The sequence below is a fragment of the Mycteria americana genome, chromosome 7 (assembly GCF_035582795.1).
Source record: "Mycteria americana isolate JAX WOST 10 ecotype Jacksonville Zoo and Gardens chromosome 7, USCA_MyAme_1.0, whole genome shotgun sequence".
Lineage (NCBI taxonomy): Eukaryota > Metazoa > Chordata > Aves > Ciconiiformes > Ciconiidae > Mycteria > Mycteria americana.
In genome coordinates this window covers 15458908-15473201 of record NC_134371.1, presented here as the reverse complement: position 1 = coordinate 15473201, position 14294 = coordinate 15458908, and the positions used below count along the sequence as shown (strand labels likewise).

Below are 14294 nucleotides of genomic sequence, written 5' to 3'. Positions count from 1 at the left end.
TCTCCAGCAAGCAGGTTCTCCTGCCTGAGTTCGCCTGGTTTCCTGGGCTCTTCATGCAGGCAGGTTGCCCTGATTTGGAGACTTTGCTCTTTTCCAAGTGCTTTTGCCCTGGGGGAGCAGGGAGCTGCCTGCCACGATGGGCTCTGTGTTTCCCAAGCCCCTCAGTCAGCAAAGGCAGGAGAATTTGCCTTGCCTGTGCCCTGCCAGGCATGGTGACATCGCTGTTGCCTGCCCACAGTCCTGCAAGCCAGACCCTGCACACTTTGGATTTTAAACCATTTTGAGGCTTTGATTTGATCTGTGGCAAGTGCTGCTGCTCGATGTGCAGGGGGAACGGTTCTAGGAATTCTTTGGCAACGGCTGCCAAGAAGCAGACAAAATTACAGAACAAGCAGAACCTGCAAGGAACTGGCAGCAGAATTGATTTCAGGAATTCAGCGTTACCTTCTGATGAAAAATTATCTGAGAAGATAAAGAGTTTTGTTGTTTACATCTGTGCACATCATTAATATGTAGGACCCATTGCACTTATTCCCATTACCAACCAAACCTGAAACGTCATTTAAAAACAGTGAATAAATTTGACAAGATCTGACAACCGCAACTGTGCATCGATTGGCACAAATACTATTAATAATATTAATACTATTAACTGTCCCTTTTGAGATATTGAACGTTACAAACATTATTTTTTCCAACAACCAAGACACTTGTGTGTGTTTGGGTAAGGCAGTCAGGACTCTCCAGGCATGAGTTCAAGCTTTCCCTCCGAGGACTTTGCTGTCCTGCAGAGAGCACGCGTGGGTGGTGGTCCTCATTTGCAAGGGCTGCCTGAGAAGTTTGCCGTGACTTTGCTACAGGTTTTTTTGTTGGTCGTAGCACACAAGTCCAGGATGTGTGTGTCAGGTGAGGATGTATCAGTTACCGTACCTGCACTTGTCTTCAACTCCTGAACTTCTCAATTTCAGCTCCTGAACGTCTCAGTTTTGGTGTCTAGAAGTAGGTGTCACACCGGTGGCATCTTCTGGAGCTGCTGCAGTTGTCACGAGACTTTCAAGAAAGGCTCTTTCTAGTGGTGAGATTACGGTGCAGTTTGCACAGTGTGAATTCCCACCATGGCCGTCTGTCCCCACGGGCAGCTCCCGCTGCTCCTTCTGCCCCAGCGGATTTACATTGCCTTTTCCGTGGCACTGTGCCGCCAGCTCTGTGAGCTGCTGGACCCGTTTCTCCATGCCCAGTAGCACAGCTTCTTGCAGGGTCTGCACCAACAGTCTCTTTGGCCTTTTCCTCTCTGATACTTCACTTTGCAAACCCACACAGCTGATTTTTTTGGAGGACCCTTTGATTTTCCAGCTATTGGGGCTGTCCTGGCTGCCCTCTACAGTAGCCAGCGTTGGAAGGTGTCCTCCTGTCTGGCGGGGAGGTTGCAGAGGGCAAATCAGTCCTCTGCCTTGTGCAAAGCGGTGTTAGCAGAACCGGCATGAGCAGGGTTTCTGGGTCTGTTTCCCCATTCTGGGAAGCACACTATGGGGGTTGCTGGAGTACCTGCACTGGTAGATCATCAAACAAACAAACAAGCAGCAGGAAATTGAGAGGCTTTGCTGCATAGCTGGGATGCTTTCTGGAGCGGTGTGATGCTGGGGCCGCACAGGGAAGCTCCCGGCAATCCTCTGGAAGGGCTCCCGCAACACCCTCCTGCTCTCCAAAGCTCGGTGGCAGCTCCCCTTCATGTCAGAGCTCCCCTGCAGCAGCACAGCGTCCCACGGCCGGGACTCCCGAATGGGGATGGAGGGATGGAGGCCTTTTATTTCTCCTCCTCCCAGCAGCAGACGAGCATCCCTGAAGGGAGAACATCTCCCCTGTTCCTGACAGCCCCGTCGGTGGGCGAGGGTGGCCTGGGGGAGGCTGCCAGCGCCTCTGGGTCAGGCAGGCAGGAGAGTGCTGCCGGAGAGGTGTCTGCTCACGGTTGTTACAGAAATCTGCCATTTTGGCGATAATTAGGCCCGCAGTGTTCGAGTGCCCCCATGAACGGGCTGCCCCCCATCCTTCCCCGGCACTGAATGAGCGGGTGGTCTGATGCACACCGCCGATTGCTCTGTGCCGCTGCTTGCACCATGGGCATTTGATCTATAGAGGGAAGGAAACCGATGTGACCCAGACAGAGTGATTTATGATCCCACTTCTATTTGGAGGGTTATTTTAGCACTGGCATGGGGTGTGAAAATTTTAGGTGGTGAGTGAGGCTGGCCTTGAAAATCCATGTCCCGAGGAAAGGTTTTGCTTGCGAGCTGCGTTCGCAAGTTGCTACTAATCATCTATTTAAGTGTGCACATTTTTGGACTGCTAAGTCCGTGCAGAAGTGTAATCATCGAGAATCAATTTGCTGCTCCAAATACAGGCCTTTTAATAAAAGTTTGGCATGCAGACCGTGTTCTAGTAGAGACCAGCACAGTACAGACATAATTTGTGCATTACGTGGGAAGTTTATTAAGGAATTACTGACGTCTTCATTGAAGAGCTCAGTCCGTCGGTTCATCAGTGTTTTCCAGGGGAGGGCTGGAGGTCCTGCCTGAGCTGGCCCCTTGCCCTGAACCCATCGGAAGAGGGTAAGGCAGTCCTGGTGTGCACACCAATGCATCCTGCCCCTTGTCCCGGGCTGGGAATTGGGGTTGCTTTGCCCCAGGGTGACATTTTCCCCTGCAGAGGTGGGGGTACTGCTGTGTTGGTGCACAGTGCTCCTGAGAAGTGCGGAGCCGGGATTTCTTGGGTTATACAAGCTGCTCAGCCTCAGCTAAGGCGCTCTGGGCCAGGCTGGTACTGAACCTGCTGCCCCAGCTCCTTAAGGGGTTTAGCGTTTGCACATGGGAAATAAGCAATTAGCAACAAGGGCTGCTTTGTTGCAAAGCCTCTGTCTGCAGCAGGGCTGAGCTCGCCCGGCCGAGGGCCGGCAGTACCGGGGCGGGAAGGGGGAGCGCGGGTCGGATGCTGCTCTGGGTGTAGCCCCGGGGTGGCTGCCTCCTTCCAGCTGCGGCAGAAACTTGGAAGGGTCCATCTTCACTGCAGCAGTGCCTTTTGGGCGGGAGGGGGGGAGCCGGAGGAAGGGGAGACAGCCTTTTCCTGAGGGTTAATCTCGGTTGAACAGAGTGGTGGTAAGGGGCTGGCAGCTGCCTGCCACAGTGAGGTTTAGGCAAGAGGAGGAGAAGGGTGCAGGGAGGTTTCTTGGCTGTGCTCTTACTTCTTGCTGAGGGTTAGGGGGGAAAGCCACCGTCATCCCCTGGACGCATGATGCCGTCATCCCCAAGCCATTGCTCTTCCCTCTCCACCGCCCACACCCTCTCCTCCGGGTGGGACAGAAGCTGCTGTCAGGGGGTCCTCCAGGCTGCTGTGGGAGCCAGGTTGCTTTTAAGCCTGTGTCTGTTGTCCCCAGAAGCCTTTACAATTATTTACCCCCTCTGTTTGCTCTTCCCCTCCATTTCAAACACGTCCCCCATCCCCACCAGGATGGTGCGTACTTCCCACTGGGGCTCCCATCCCTAGGCAATCTGCCTAAGGAGGCAGATTGCCTCCTTAGCTGGCTTGCCGGGGCCCCGCAGGTACTGGGCAAGAGCAGGCGGGCAGCTCGGCTGGGGATCGCTTGGCGGGACCGCAGCCACACGCCGCGTCCCCCTGCCCGCCCCGGGGGAGCGCTGGCAGCGGCATGGAGCGGAGGAGCGCGGTGTGCTCGCACCTCATTGCTTATTGCACAGGAACAGTGGCGTTTGCCAGCAGCTGCAGCTGGGGATAATGCCACCAGCCATCTGTTTTCTGGCTCAGGAACTGAAAAGCGTATTTAGAGGTAGCAAGAGCGTGCACTTGTTGTTTTAGTTGGTGTTTGGGCTGGCAGGGCTGCTGTTGAGTGGCGCAGAGCAGGACGGCCGGCAGCCCATGCTTCCCTTCTGCACCAGGAGCCCCGTGCCCGGCTGGATGGGGCTCAGGGTCCCCCAGCCCCTGACCCCCATGAGAGAGGCTTGGTGACAGAGTGTGTCCTCCAGGCGCTGGCCTGCTGCTGCTGCCTGTCCTGCCCTCCCAAGCAGCTGGCCCAAACTCTGCCAGCACTGGCAGGAGGTAGGAGCAAACCAGTGAGCTCCAGCGAGGAGTTTACTGGTCCAGGCATGTTTATTGCATCCAGAATCTTGCAGACCCCTTATTTTTGTAGCTTTATCCCATGGCTGTTGGCTTTGCTTTCCCCTTTGGTGAGGGAGAGGCCGTGTAGTCTTCCTCCCTGGGTACCATGCTGCTCAGGCTCATGCAGCGCACGTGCACGGTGCACAGTGGTGGTCGGAGACCCCGCAGCCTTCCAGGAGCATCCTCTGACTGCATCCACCCTGGGGTTGGCCTGGCATCTGGTTTCATTTCATGTCTTTTTGACCTGGCTCCTTGGTTCCCCAGCTGCTTGGGGGGGATCCCGCAGGCTGTCCACATTTCTGGAGATGCGGCTGTGTGGGGAGGATCCGTGTCCTCATCAGCAAGACCAGCGGTGGCTGCGCAGCTGGTGTGGCAGGGTTGTAGCCTCTTGAACATCTCGGGTGGGTACAGGCACACAAGCCCAGTCCGCTGCCTGTGGGGCCAGTGCTTCGGGCTTGCTGTTGGTCACCGCAGTAACTCCTCCACCCTGCCTTTCCTGCCAGCAAGGGCACCCTGCTGCTTTACCAACCGTTTCCAGCTCATCCCATGAAGTTGTCCCATAACCCAGAGCTGAAGTAAACGAGTGGAAATTCATGGGTTTGGACAAAGTCTTCTCCCCACCCAGCGTTTGCCCCTTGCTGTGCATGAAAGCAAGAGAAGGACCTGCAAAATACAGCTGATGGGTGGAGCGGTCCCTTCTCCCCCTGGCAGCTATTCCCAGCGAGGCATTTTAAAGCGTGCGATGGCAGCTCTGCAAGCCGGGGCTGGTGGCCGCCGGCCTGCGAGGCAGGGGAGGTGCGGCTGGAGCGCCCTGTGCTGGGCCAGCAAGGGAAGTCCTGGTGGAAGCAGTTTTTTTTAATCTGGGCTGCCTGGGCCTGGCGTTTGAATGCTTGGAAATGCTCTTCTCCAGATGTTTCCTAGCACACGCCGGCTCTGTTTATAAACAGCTCCTCAAAGCAAAGCCCGTCGGGGCTGCAGGCGGGCGCCCGCAGCAGCAGCCCTGCACGGCTCCCCCACACCATGCTACGGGGTCGGGGGCCCGGGGTCACCTCTTTCCCCTCCTGTCTAGAGGGGCCGGGGCGGTTAACAAAAGCCCGAAATGCCTCCTCTTCCTTTCTCCTCCCCTCCTCCTGGCCAGCAGCTTCCTGCCCTGTCGCATCCCGGCACCGCCGGCATCTCCAAGCTGCCTTCCGGCCCTGGCTTTCGCTGCCGGGGGTGCGGGGAGGAGGGCACCCCGGAGCCGAGGCTGGGGGCACGCTGCCCTGCCTGAACTGCCTGTCCCAAGGGACATCCCAGCTGCTCCAGCGGCTTGGGGCAGGGAGGCGTTTCCATTGCATCCAGTTGGGGTTCAGTTCCTTAATGGTTGTCTCGGGTGGGGTGCACCCCCAGCACCCCCTCCCTGCATCCTGGCAGCACACTCATCAAGCCCGTGGGATTTTCCCCCTATGCTTTGCCAAATTTGAGGTGGGTGCCAAGGGACGATGTCGGGCAGGACAGAGCAGCGTGGGGCACAGCCTGGGTTAGCTGTTTGGCTGGTTGCTGTGCTTCCCTGGTCCCGTCTTCTCCAAAGAAAATGATGTTCATATACCCACAGCTCCTTCCACTTCCAGCTGGGTGGAGGTGCCTTTCAGCCACGTTCTTCTCTGTCCTGGCCCTGCAGAAGAACAGTGCCAAAACCCTCCGTTAGAAGGACAAAAGCCGAGCGAAATCCAGGCTAAACAAGCTGCCGGCGGCCCTGCCAGAATACCTTTCCCTTGGTTGGCCCGAGCCCAGCACTGGAAAGGCTGTGGTGCGGTGCTGTGAGCAGGTTCCCGAGCTGTCGGCGCTGCGGAGCCGCCCGCAGCTCGTCGCATCCTGGATCTCGCCCCAGCATCGCTCCCCGGGGACGGCCCTGTCCCCCCCCCCAGCCCCGCTCCCCTGCGGTCCCTGTGCACGGCCGGGGGAGGATGGCCCCGTCCCGCCAGCGCTGGGAGGAAGGGCTAAACAATTGCTGCTTGTCAGTCTGTCTCCTCTCCCTGCAGAAAAGGGCACGTTGCTCCCTTCTCCTTATCAGCTATCGCTGAGTAATCCGCTGGGGAATGGCGTTGCTGAAAAATTGAGTCATTTGATACGGGTCTGCTTTTGCCCTGCCATGGCTTGGCGATGCTGAGGGCTTGGGCACTTCCATTTTTCCTATTCTCGCTCCTTGCAGGGGCTTTAAGCTCATCCCTCAGCTTGGGCAGCCTGTTTTTGGAGGTAAGAACATGAAAGGAGTTGGCTCTGCAGCTGTGGAGCTGGAAAGGTGCCTCCCTCCACAGCACTGCTCCCCCTCTCCCTCCTGCCAGCTTCCAGCATCATTTTTTGGGCACAGGGATGACTTTTCTGGCACTGCTAGGGAGAAGCAGAGAGAACAGAGTATGCAGAGGTGGGCTTGAGCCAGTCTCTGCTCAGACCCCTGGACCTGAGCACCTTGGGAGGCTGATTGGTGCAAGGCTGGGTCTTGTCTTTGCAGGTTGAGCTTCCTTCTAATGCTGCATGGAGAGCACTTTTCTCATGAGCGTCCTTTTCTCATGAGCGTCCACAAGTCGCCTTTGCAGTGGCCTGGTGCCTGTCCCCAAGACATAACTGCTCTTTGCACCAGCGGAGCCCTTTTATCTCTTCCCTGCCCTTTAGATCAAACGAGCGTTGCTGCCCACGGGCTCCGATGAGGCAGCCAGTCCTCCGCTCTCCTTCCCCAGGAGGCGTGCAGATGCCTGCTCAAAAACTGAGCCTTCCTTCCATGGGAAACTGGTGCTTGGAAAAACCCTTTCTGCCCTGAATCAGGCGAAAGGGAGCGGTGTAAAGACCCTTAACGAAATGAGAAATTTCAGAGGTTTGAATCTGAAGCATCTAAATGGAAAGTTGTAAGGAAGTGATGCTGTGTGATGGTCGTGGTTCTCCAGATCGGGAAATAAAAAAGGTGCACCCGGTTGAAGTTATTAATAGATCCACATTTTCTGCTGGGATAATTCTGTGCTGGCTGCTGAATCTCAGCTCTTGCCTTGGCCGCTCTTGCCTGGGCAAGGCTCCTCGCGGTCCTGTGCTGTCCTGGCTCCTCTCGGGATCCAGGGGATCCAGAGGACAGGCCAGAAAGGTGGATTTAATAGTCTGATCTCTGCACAAGCCATAGAATTCCCTGAGCTAATGATCGTTAGAGCTGAACACAGCTTCTTACAAGGAAAATTTCGGTGTAAGTGTTTGCAGCGGGGGAGTACCCACTGTGACTCGAGCTGTCCCAGGGGCTAATGTCCTTGCATCTTCTTGCGTCTGAATTAGCCCAGCTTCAGCTTCCAGGCATGGGACCACTTTAAACCTTCGCTGCCAAATCCACTCCATCTACCAACAAATTCTTTTTTCCTGTAGCTGCACGGAGACTTTGGTTGGTGTCTGACAGATTCAGAGAGGAACCAGAGGCAGGCTTGGCTTATTCTTTCTAACAGTGTTTCTCTCCAGCATCTTCACAGCAAGGTGCAAAAAAACCCGCAGTAGCTTTGCCTTAAGTGTTAGGGCTGGAAGGAGAGCTCAGTGCTGGCACCCCTGGGCTGTCAGACGGAACCGCAGGCTCAGCTAGCTCAGCTCCCTGGCTTTGTAGCAAAGGATGCTGCTTGGGGGCAGAAGACTTTCAGTCTGAATGGGAGCAAATTTTTGGGGTGGATTCAACCTCAACTGCTTGGGTAATAGCATGGGATGAATTCAATTCCTGCAAGTGGGAGCAGCCAGTGCGTGTATGGTGGGGTGTGCTCAATGCCCCAGGGCTGAGGAAGAAGCCAAAGACATTTTTGGGCTGCTTGCTTAGGTAGTCTAAATTTTTCCCATTTGAATCACCCTCTGGAGTTAGTTTTGTGTATTGGTAGACTTGCACCGCTCTCTTCTCCTTGGCAGCTGGAAATTAGCTAGTGAAGATCACGTCTGCCAGAGCTGCTATAGCTGAGCCTTCCTAGGGCTGCAAATGCTGAGGGCAGTGCTTATTTAGCTAATGAGATGTTGCCATTGGATTTCTTTTTTATTTTTATTTTGAAGAACTATTTCTGTCATGCAGATTTATTTCAAGCCTTCTTTTTGCACAGCCTCAAACTGGGGCCCATCTTTGATGCAGAGCTTCCCCATAATCAAATAATAATAATAATGATGCTGCGAGCTCTGCTGCTGAGATCCCATTAACTGCAGGACATTTTCCTGGCGTGTACCAGCCATGGGGACACTTCTGGTGGTTCGCCCTAGGCACCGGGGATGTGGTTTTGCCTCCCCGCACAGCCGTGTGAGCAGTCACGCGATCCTCTGTTCTGTTGGCTCACCAAGAGCAATGGTGGTAGAAACAAAAGGGGCTTTAGGAGTGAGCAGGAAGAGAGTTTTGAGATCTGGGCAATATCCTGTGCAGGGGGATGGAGAGAGACGCAGCCCATGAAGCACCAGGCTGCTCTGGGAGGCTGGGTGCCTCCAGCCAGCAGAAGACAGGGTCTGCGAGATGCATTGGGTGGGTGGTAGATCCTGTGCTGTGATCCAGACCTGCCTAGATTTGAGGTGGCTGCTCTTCGGGCTGCGCTCCCTGACTCCCCTGTTCCTGTTTTTCCTCCCTTTGCAGGCACACGTTCTGGCAGTATCGCCGCGAGAACCCCCAAACCAAAGTGGGGGACCCCCCTCCTGATGGGCTGCCTGGCTTCAACAGTGGCGTCCTGCTCCTGAACCTGGAAGCCATGAGGCAGTCCAAGCTCTACAACGAGCTGCTGGAGCCCGCCATGGTGCAGAAGCTGACGGAGAAGTACCACTTCAAGGGACACCTCGGGGACCAGGATTTCTTCACCATGGTGGGGATGGAGCACCCAGAGCTCTTCCATGTGCTTGACTGCACGTGGAACCGGCAGCTTTGCACGTGGTGGAGGGACCATGGATACAGTGACGTGTTTGACCAGTACTTCCAGTGCGAGGGTGAGGTCAAAATTTACCATGGGAACTGCAACACCCCAATCCCTGAAGACTAGGGCACCCGCTGCGCCCGGGAGCAGCTCTGACTGCAGCAAGCCCTGCAAAGCCATAGTGGCTGCACCAGCAGTCCCTCGGGAAGGGTGGCCAGCCCTGTTCCATCGCATCCCTAGGGATCCCAAGAGCGTTCAGTATCCCACTGCCTGTAGCCTCACCCCTCCAGGAGAAAGTGCAGACCGGTAGCTGGAGCAGGACATCGCGGTCACCGTGCCCAGGCTCGGCTCCCGGCTCTCACCTGGCTCTGCCTGGGGCAAGTCCACAGTGCCCGTCTGTGCCACAGCCACCGGGGCATGGGGACAGCCGAAGCCTTCAGGCGATCGCTGCTTTTGCCCATGGCGGGCGCTGGCTCCGTGGGTGCTGTGCAGCCTTGCCTTGTCTAATGATCAGCAGGAGGCCACAGCCGGGCTGTTGGATTTCGTTTTGGCATTCGTCAGTGGCCTGTTTCTGCATCTCACGCAGAGCATCCGTCTGGTCCCGCTGGAGAGCAGACACCATCCTCAGGTCATCTTCCTTTTGAAGCATTCCAGAAAGGCGAGAGGGTTTTAAAGACTGAAAAGCTGCTTTAAATTGGGTTACTTACAAACAAAAATTGAATGCTAGATGAGCTTTAAAGCCGCCCATTGGTTCTTCTTAGCAATAAAAGCTTTACTGCCGTATCTTGTCTTAAAAGCGTTCAGTGAGCGTGTACCAATAGGTTCATTTTTCTAGCTTTGCCTTTCACCTTTCGTACAAGAATAAAACTGCAGATGTAAAACACACTCGGCTGTTTTTCTGCGGCACAACTGAAGTCCTGTGTGATAAGAGGTTTCGTGTTCTTATCATGATTAAAAAGTAGTTGATGTGTATCTGTTGGGCATTTGAATGCGGTGCCCCACACAGCTTATCGCTGTGATTATCCCACGTCTGTCCCAACTGAGTGATGCAAATAAATGGGCCAGCACACAAACTGGATTTTAAAAAAAGATCATCGTCACCGTAGCTAGGGTTGGTTTGGAAGGAGCTGGGAACTGCCTGTGCCGTGAACGAGCAGGCTTCAGGCGTGAGCGCTCTGCTCCCTAAATAAATCCTATCTTGGCTGGCCCAGCCGGCGCGTGCAAGCTCCTGCACAGGCCTCTGTCAGAGGAGGTGCCCACGGGCATTAACCCACGCGCAGGACTTTCAGCCCTGCTTTTTTTACACCGAGCTGGCGTGTGCCTGTGTGTGTGCACGTCTGTGTGTGTGCGTGTCTGTGTGCGCGCCTGTGTGACGTGGACGTGCACGTGCAAGACAGGGATGGGGACTTAGTTATGGCTTAACCTAATAACAGCCTGCGCAGCGTGTGCCAGGAGTTTCCTGGGCTCCTTCCCCTGTGTCCCTGAATGAAGGTTTGTCTTTACTGAGGGAGGGGCTCTCCTCCCTCTAACTGATGGAAGGGGACCGGCAGGCTGAGGTGCGGGCTGCAGCCCTAACCCTACCCTCCTTGATCTGCTGAACCGATCCATTTCCAAGTGGCACAAGCTCTGCTTTAAGTATTTGCACATCCCCAGGGAAGGAACTGCGAAGAGGTGATTAAGGGCTAGTGAAAGAAGCAATAGCCTGCTGTATTAGACTCACATTTTCACCAAAAACCAAGGTGATCAGGCCTCTCTGTGCAAGGCAAGGCAAGCAGCCGGCGTGCTGGAGGCTGCAGCGGGGCGGGATTCAGGGCAGATGAAGGACGAGGAGGGTTTGCAGCGGCTCAGCCAGCCAGCGCTGCTGCCGTGCCCGCAGAGCACGCACCCTCCCGGGGACTCCAGAGCGAGGATTTGCTCGGTCGGTGCCCGCTCTGACTCAGGTGTGAGCTGGGTGGGGACGTCCCTGCGTTGCGTGGCCGGGAGCAGCCCCGGCAGCCGCCCGCCTTGCCCCTGCCCTGGCAGTGCCACGCTGCTTTCCTGGGCTCGCTGAGCAAAACAGAGAGAGGGCAGGGCTTCCTGGTGCAGTGTCATGGTCCTGTGGTTGGCATCAGCGCTTCGTCACCACCCCGGCATGTCCCAAGGCCCCTGTGATTGCCCTGAGCGGCTCCCGGGACTGCCCCATAGGCACAGCCCCTGCCGTGCCTGGGTTGCTGCTGCGGGGACTCAGCCCTGCGCTGGCCAGCCGGGGCACACCGGTGGCACCCGTGACACAGAGGGCCTTGTGTGCCAGGGCGGGACCTTGCCGTCAGTTTGGAAACGGCCGTGCTGGAAATACAGGCCAGGTGGCTCGTGTCACTGGTCCTGGGGGGTGGCAGGGCGATGAACAAGTGCATCTTCTCCATGGGGCTGAGCAGCTCTGGGGTGTCTCTGGGTGTCGGGGCTGGCCCGAAGGCACCATGATGGGTTTCGGATGGCACTGCCACAGGGTGACACCGAGGCTGGTGGCCTCGGGAGCCAGGGCTGCGTGGGGCCGGGTGCCCCCCTGCCCCGCAGCCGGCCCTGGAGGTGGGCCAGGCGCTGGGCACCCTCTGCCTGCAGCTGGGGGATGCTCTCTGCAGGGTTGGGAGCACCTTTCCCTCTCTGTGGGGTCCTGGGGGCTGCGAGGGGAGGTATGCCTTCATGCGGCCACCCTGGCCCCTAGGCTGAAACCTTTTGCTTAGGTATTCTGCAAAAAAAAAAGGTTTCCGGTTTTTTCTGTGCAAAATGGCAGTCCACTGGGAAACTCACTGCGTTTTTTCAGCTGGAAAAAACGTAGTAAGTGAAAAATGTTTCAGTAAGTGAAAAATGTTTACTTAATTCAGCTCGGGGTAGTTTTCCCCAGGCACCACAGACAGCCCAGCGGCGCAGCTCCCCACGCAGTGGTGCCTGCACCCCCTGACCCGCACGGTCCCCGGGGCTGTGACTAGGCACCGCAGGCGGCGGGGACCCGCACGGTGCTATATATAGACCCTGCACGCAGCCCGGGACGCGCTGCCTGTGTAGTAATCTCCCCTTCATGCCCTGCTGATTGCAGGCACTAATGAGCTCAGCTGCAGAAGCTGCTGAGGCAGCCTGGGGCCGAGTGGCGTGGGGCTGCTGGCTCAGCCTTTTCAAAGGGCGCTGCCGCCAGGTCTGCTTTGGGGCAGAAGCAGAGCTTGCTGTGCTTGGCCAGGGTGGGCAGCACCCCTGCAGGCACCCCACAGCTGGTTCCTGCTCTCCGTGCCCAGCCGTCTGGCAGCTGCTGGGCCATCCCATGCCCTTCCTTCGGTGGTAATTCCTGGAAGAATGGGGACTTTCCGTCCCTGTCCCTCCCTGCACTTCAACACCCTCTTGCTGTGCAGCCCAGCCTTGGGCAGACACTGCTCCAGGCGCACAAGTCAAACCTGAGCATCCCCTCCTGGATCCCAGGCCAAACCTGAGCGTCCCCTCCTGGTCCTCCTGACACTGCCCTGGCTCCATCGCAGCCAGCACTAGCAACCGCTAGCACAAGCATGGTAAAAGATGCGCAGAAAACAGTAAGCAGCACCGGTTTGCTGCTGGGCACCAGGGGTTTGCAGCAGTGACCCTGCAGCAATGGCCCTGGGGCTGACCGGCAGCTCCTGGTCCCCAGGGGCTGGTGCCATGTCCTCGGGCCAGCGCTGGTCCCCTGCCTAGCACGGGGGATGTGCAGACTCCAGAGCCTGGTTTCAGGTTGGCTGGGGCCCCTCTGGAGACAACGGCGGGCGAAAGGCAGCCTTGGGCGAGCAGCAGGTTGGGGACACAGCTGTGGGGAGCAGGGGCCAGCCCCACCAGCACGGGCTGGCTGCAGGGGATGGGGCATTGCGCCCACGGGAGACCTGCGGTGGCCCCGGCCAGGGCCCGTGAAAGGGGACGGTGGGTTTTACACCAAGGTTACTCAGCTCAGCTCCTCTGTCATGCCTGTGGGCTTCCTGCTCCTTGTCTTCTCACCCGCTCGCTCACAGCAAAGTGCTGCTCGTGCCGAGAGCCCCATGTTTTTCCGGGACGGAGAAGGAGTCGGGAGAGCAGAGGGGTCTCCTTGAACTCTTTGTAGAAGATCAGGCTGTGGAAAGTAGCTCTGTAGCTTGAGCTTAAGGAGAAAATTCAATTTCTTTTCTTGTGTTGTTCAGCATTCATGAGAAATTGCATGTAAAGCAAACAGTATCCCCTGTTTTCTGGCCAGCTTTGCTTTCAGCCCCGTGCTTGAGCTGCATGGGATTTTTGCTCTCCTCTCCTGCATTTCGTAACACTGTCAGTGTTTATTCTCTTACTCATTTGTACTTCTTTCCCATTTGAACGATCAATTGTTGGTATAAACTCACCTAGGGAGCAATTACTGTAAGCCTAACCCAAACAGGCGCTGGGGGTGCTCCATTAAGCAATATAACCACCCTCCCCTCTCCGCTGCTCCCAGAGGATACAATATTTACTTTTCAGCTCTCTGCTATTCATACCGAGCGCACTCCGGTCAGCGTGCCAAGAATAACACGAACCATAACAATGGGCTTAAGCACTAAGATGGAGTTCCTGACTTGGCAAAACAAAAAAAAAGCCAACCTATTATTTTGCCTCCCCTAAGAAATGCCTGGCTGCAGCATAGCAAGCGGGCACCCAAACCACCCCGCTGCCTTCAGGAGAGCCGCGGGCAGCATGAAATCTGCCCCCAGGGAACGCGGAAAGAGGCAAGAAAAGAGCAGTAAGCCTGGGCCACGGGTTGGCGACTGCCCTTTTTTTCCTTTTAACGCAGATTTTTATTAGGTTGCTGCATCGTTTTGTGAGCTTTTCCTCAAACACTTTGCAGAGCCACGGAGGGACGTGTTCCCTAGCACCTCACTTGGGAATATTGCAGCCAGGTTTTTAGTAGCTCCATCTCTGACTGTCGTGAGCCTCCGTGGCTTAATTACTAATTGCTAAGAAATTGCTGCCCGGTCTTGTTAGTCTTTTCAGTGCCGTCAGGGTTCAGTTTGTGCAATTCTCCTTCGGAAATTATTTCTTCGCTAACCAGCTGCTAATGGGGGGAGCACTTGGAGCAAATTACCTTACTGAGATATTTCACGGGAATTAGCTATATTGTACCTAAAGTCTCAACGTTAATTTAGGCAATTTGCCTGTTGGAAGAAAAAGCTGAAACAAAGCAGAGTCTGGAGCTGCCAGAATCAGCTGTGGGTTGGCCCTGGCAGGAGGCTTTAGCATTGCCCACCTGTGGAAGGGGATGCTCAGATT

The 14294-nt window shown here is 56.1% G+C and overlaps 1 protein-coding gene across 1 annotated transcript in view; it reads left to right on the top strand.

Moving 5' to 3' along the window:
• Window positions 1-9818, top strand: part of XXYLT1 (xyloside xylosyltransferase 1) — a 38620-nt gene extending 28802 nt beyond the window's left edge. Inside the window, exon 4 of the mRNA XM_075507180.1 lies at window positions 8765-9818. Within this exon, the coding sequence (XP_075363295.1) occupies window positions 8765-9161 (397 nt within the window). The 3' untranslated portion in view covers window positions 9162-9818. The remainder of the gene's footprint in view (window positions 1-8764) is intronic.
• Window positions 9819-14294: the final 4476 nt, after the last annotated feature.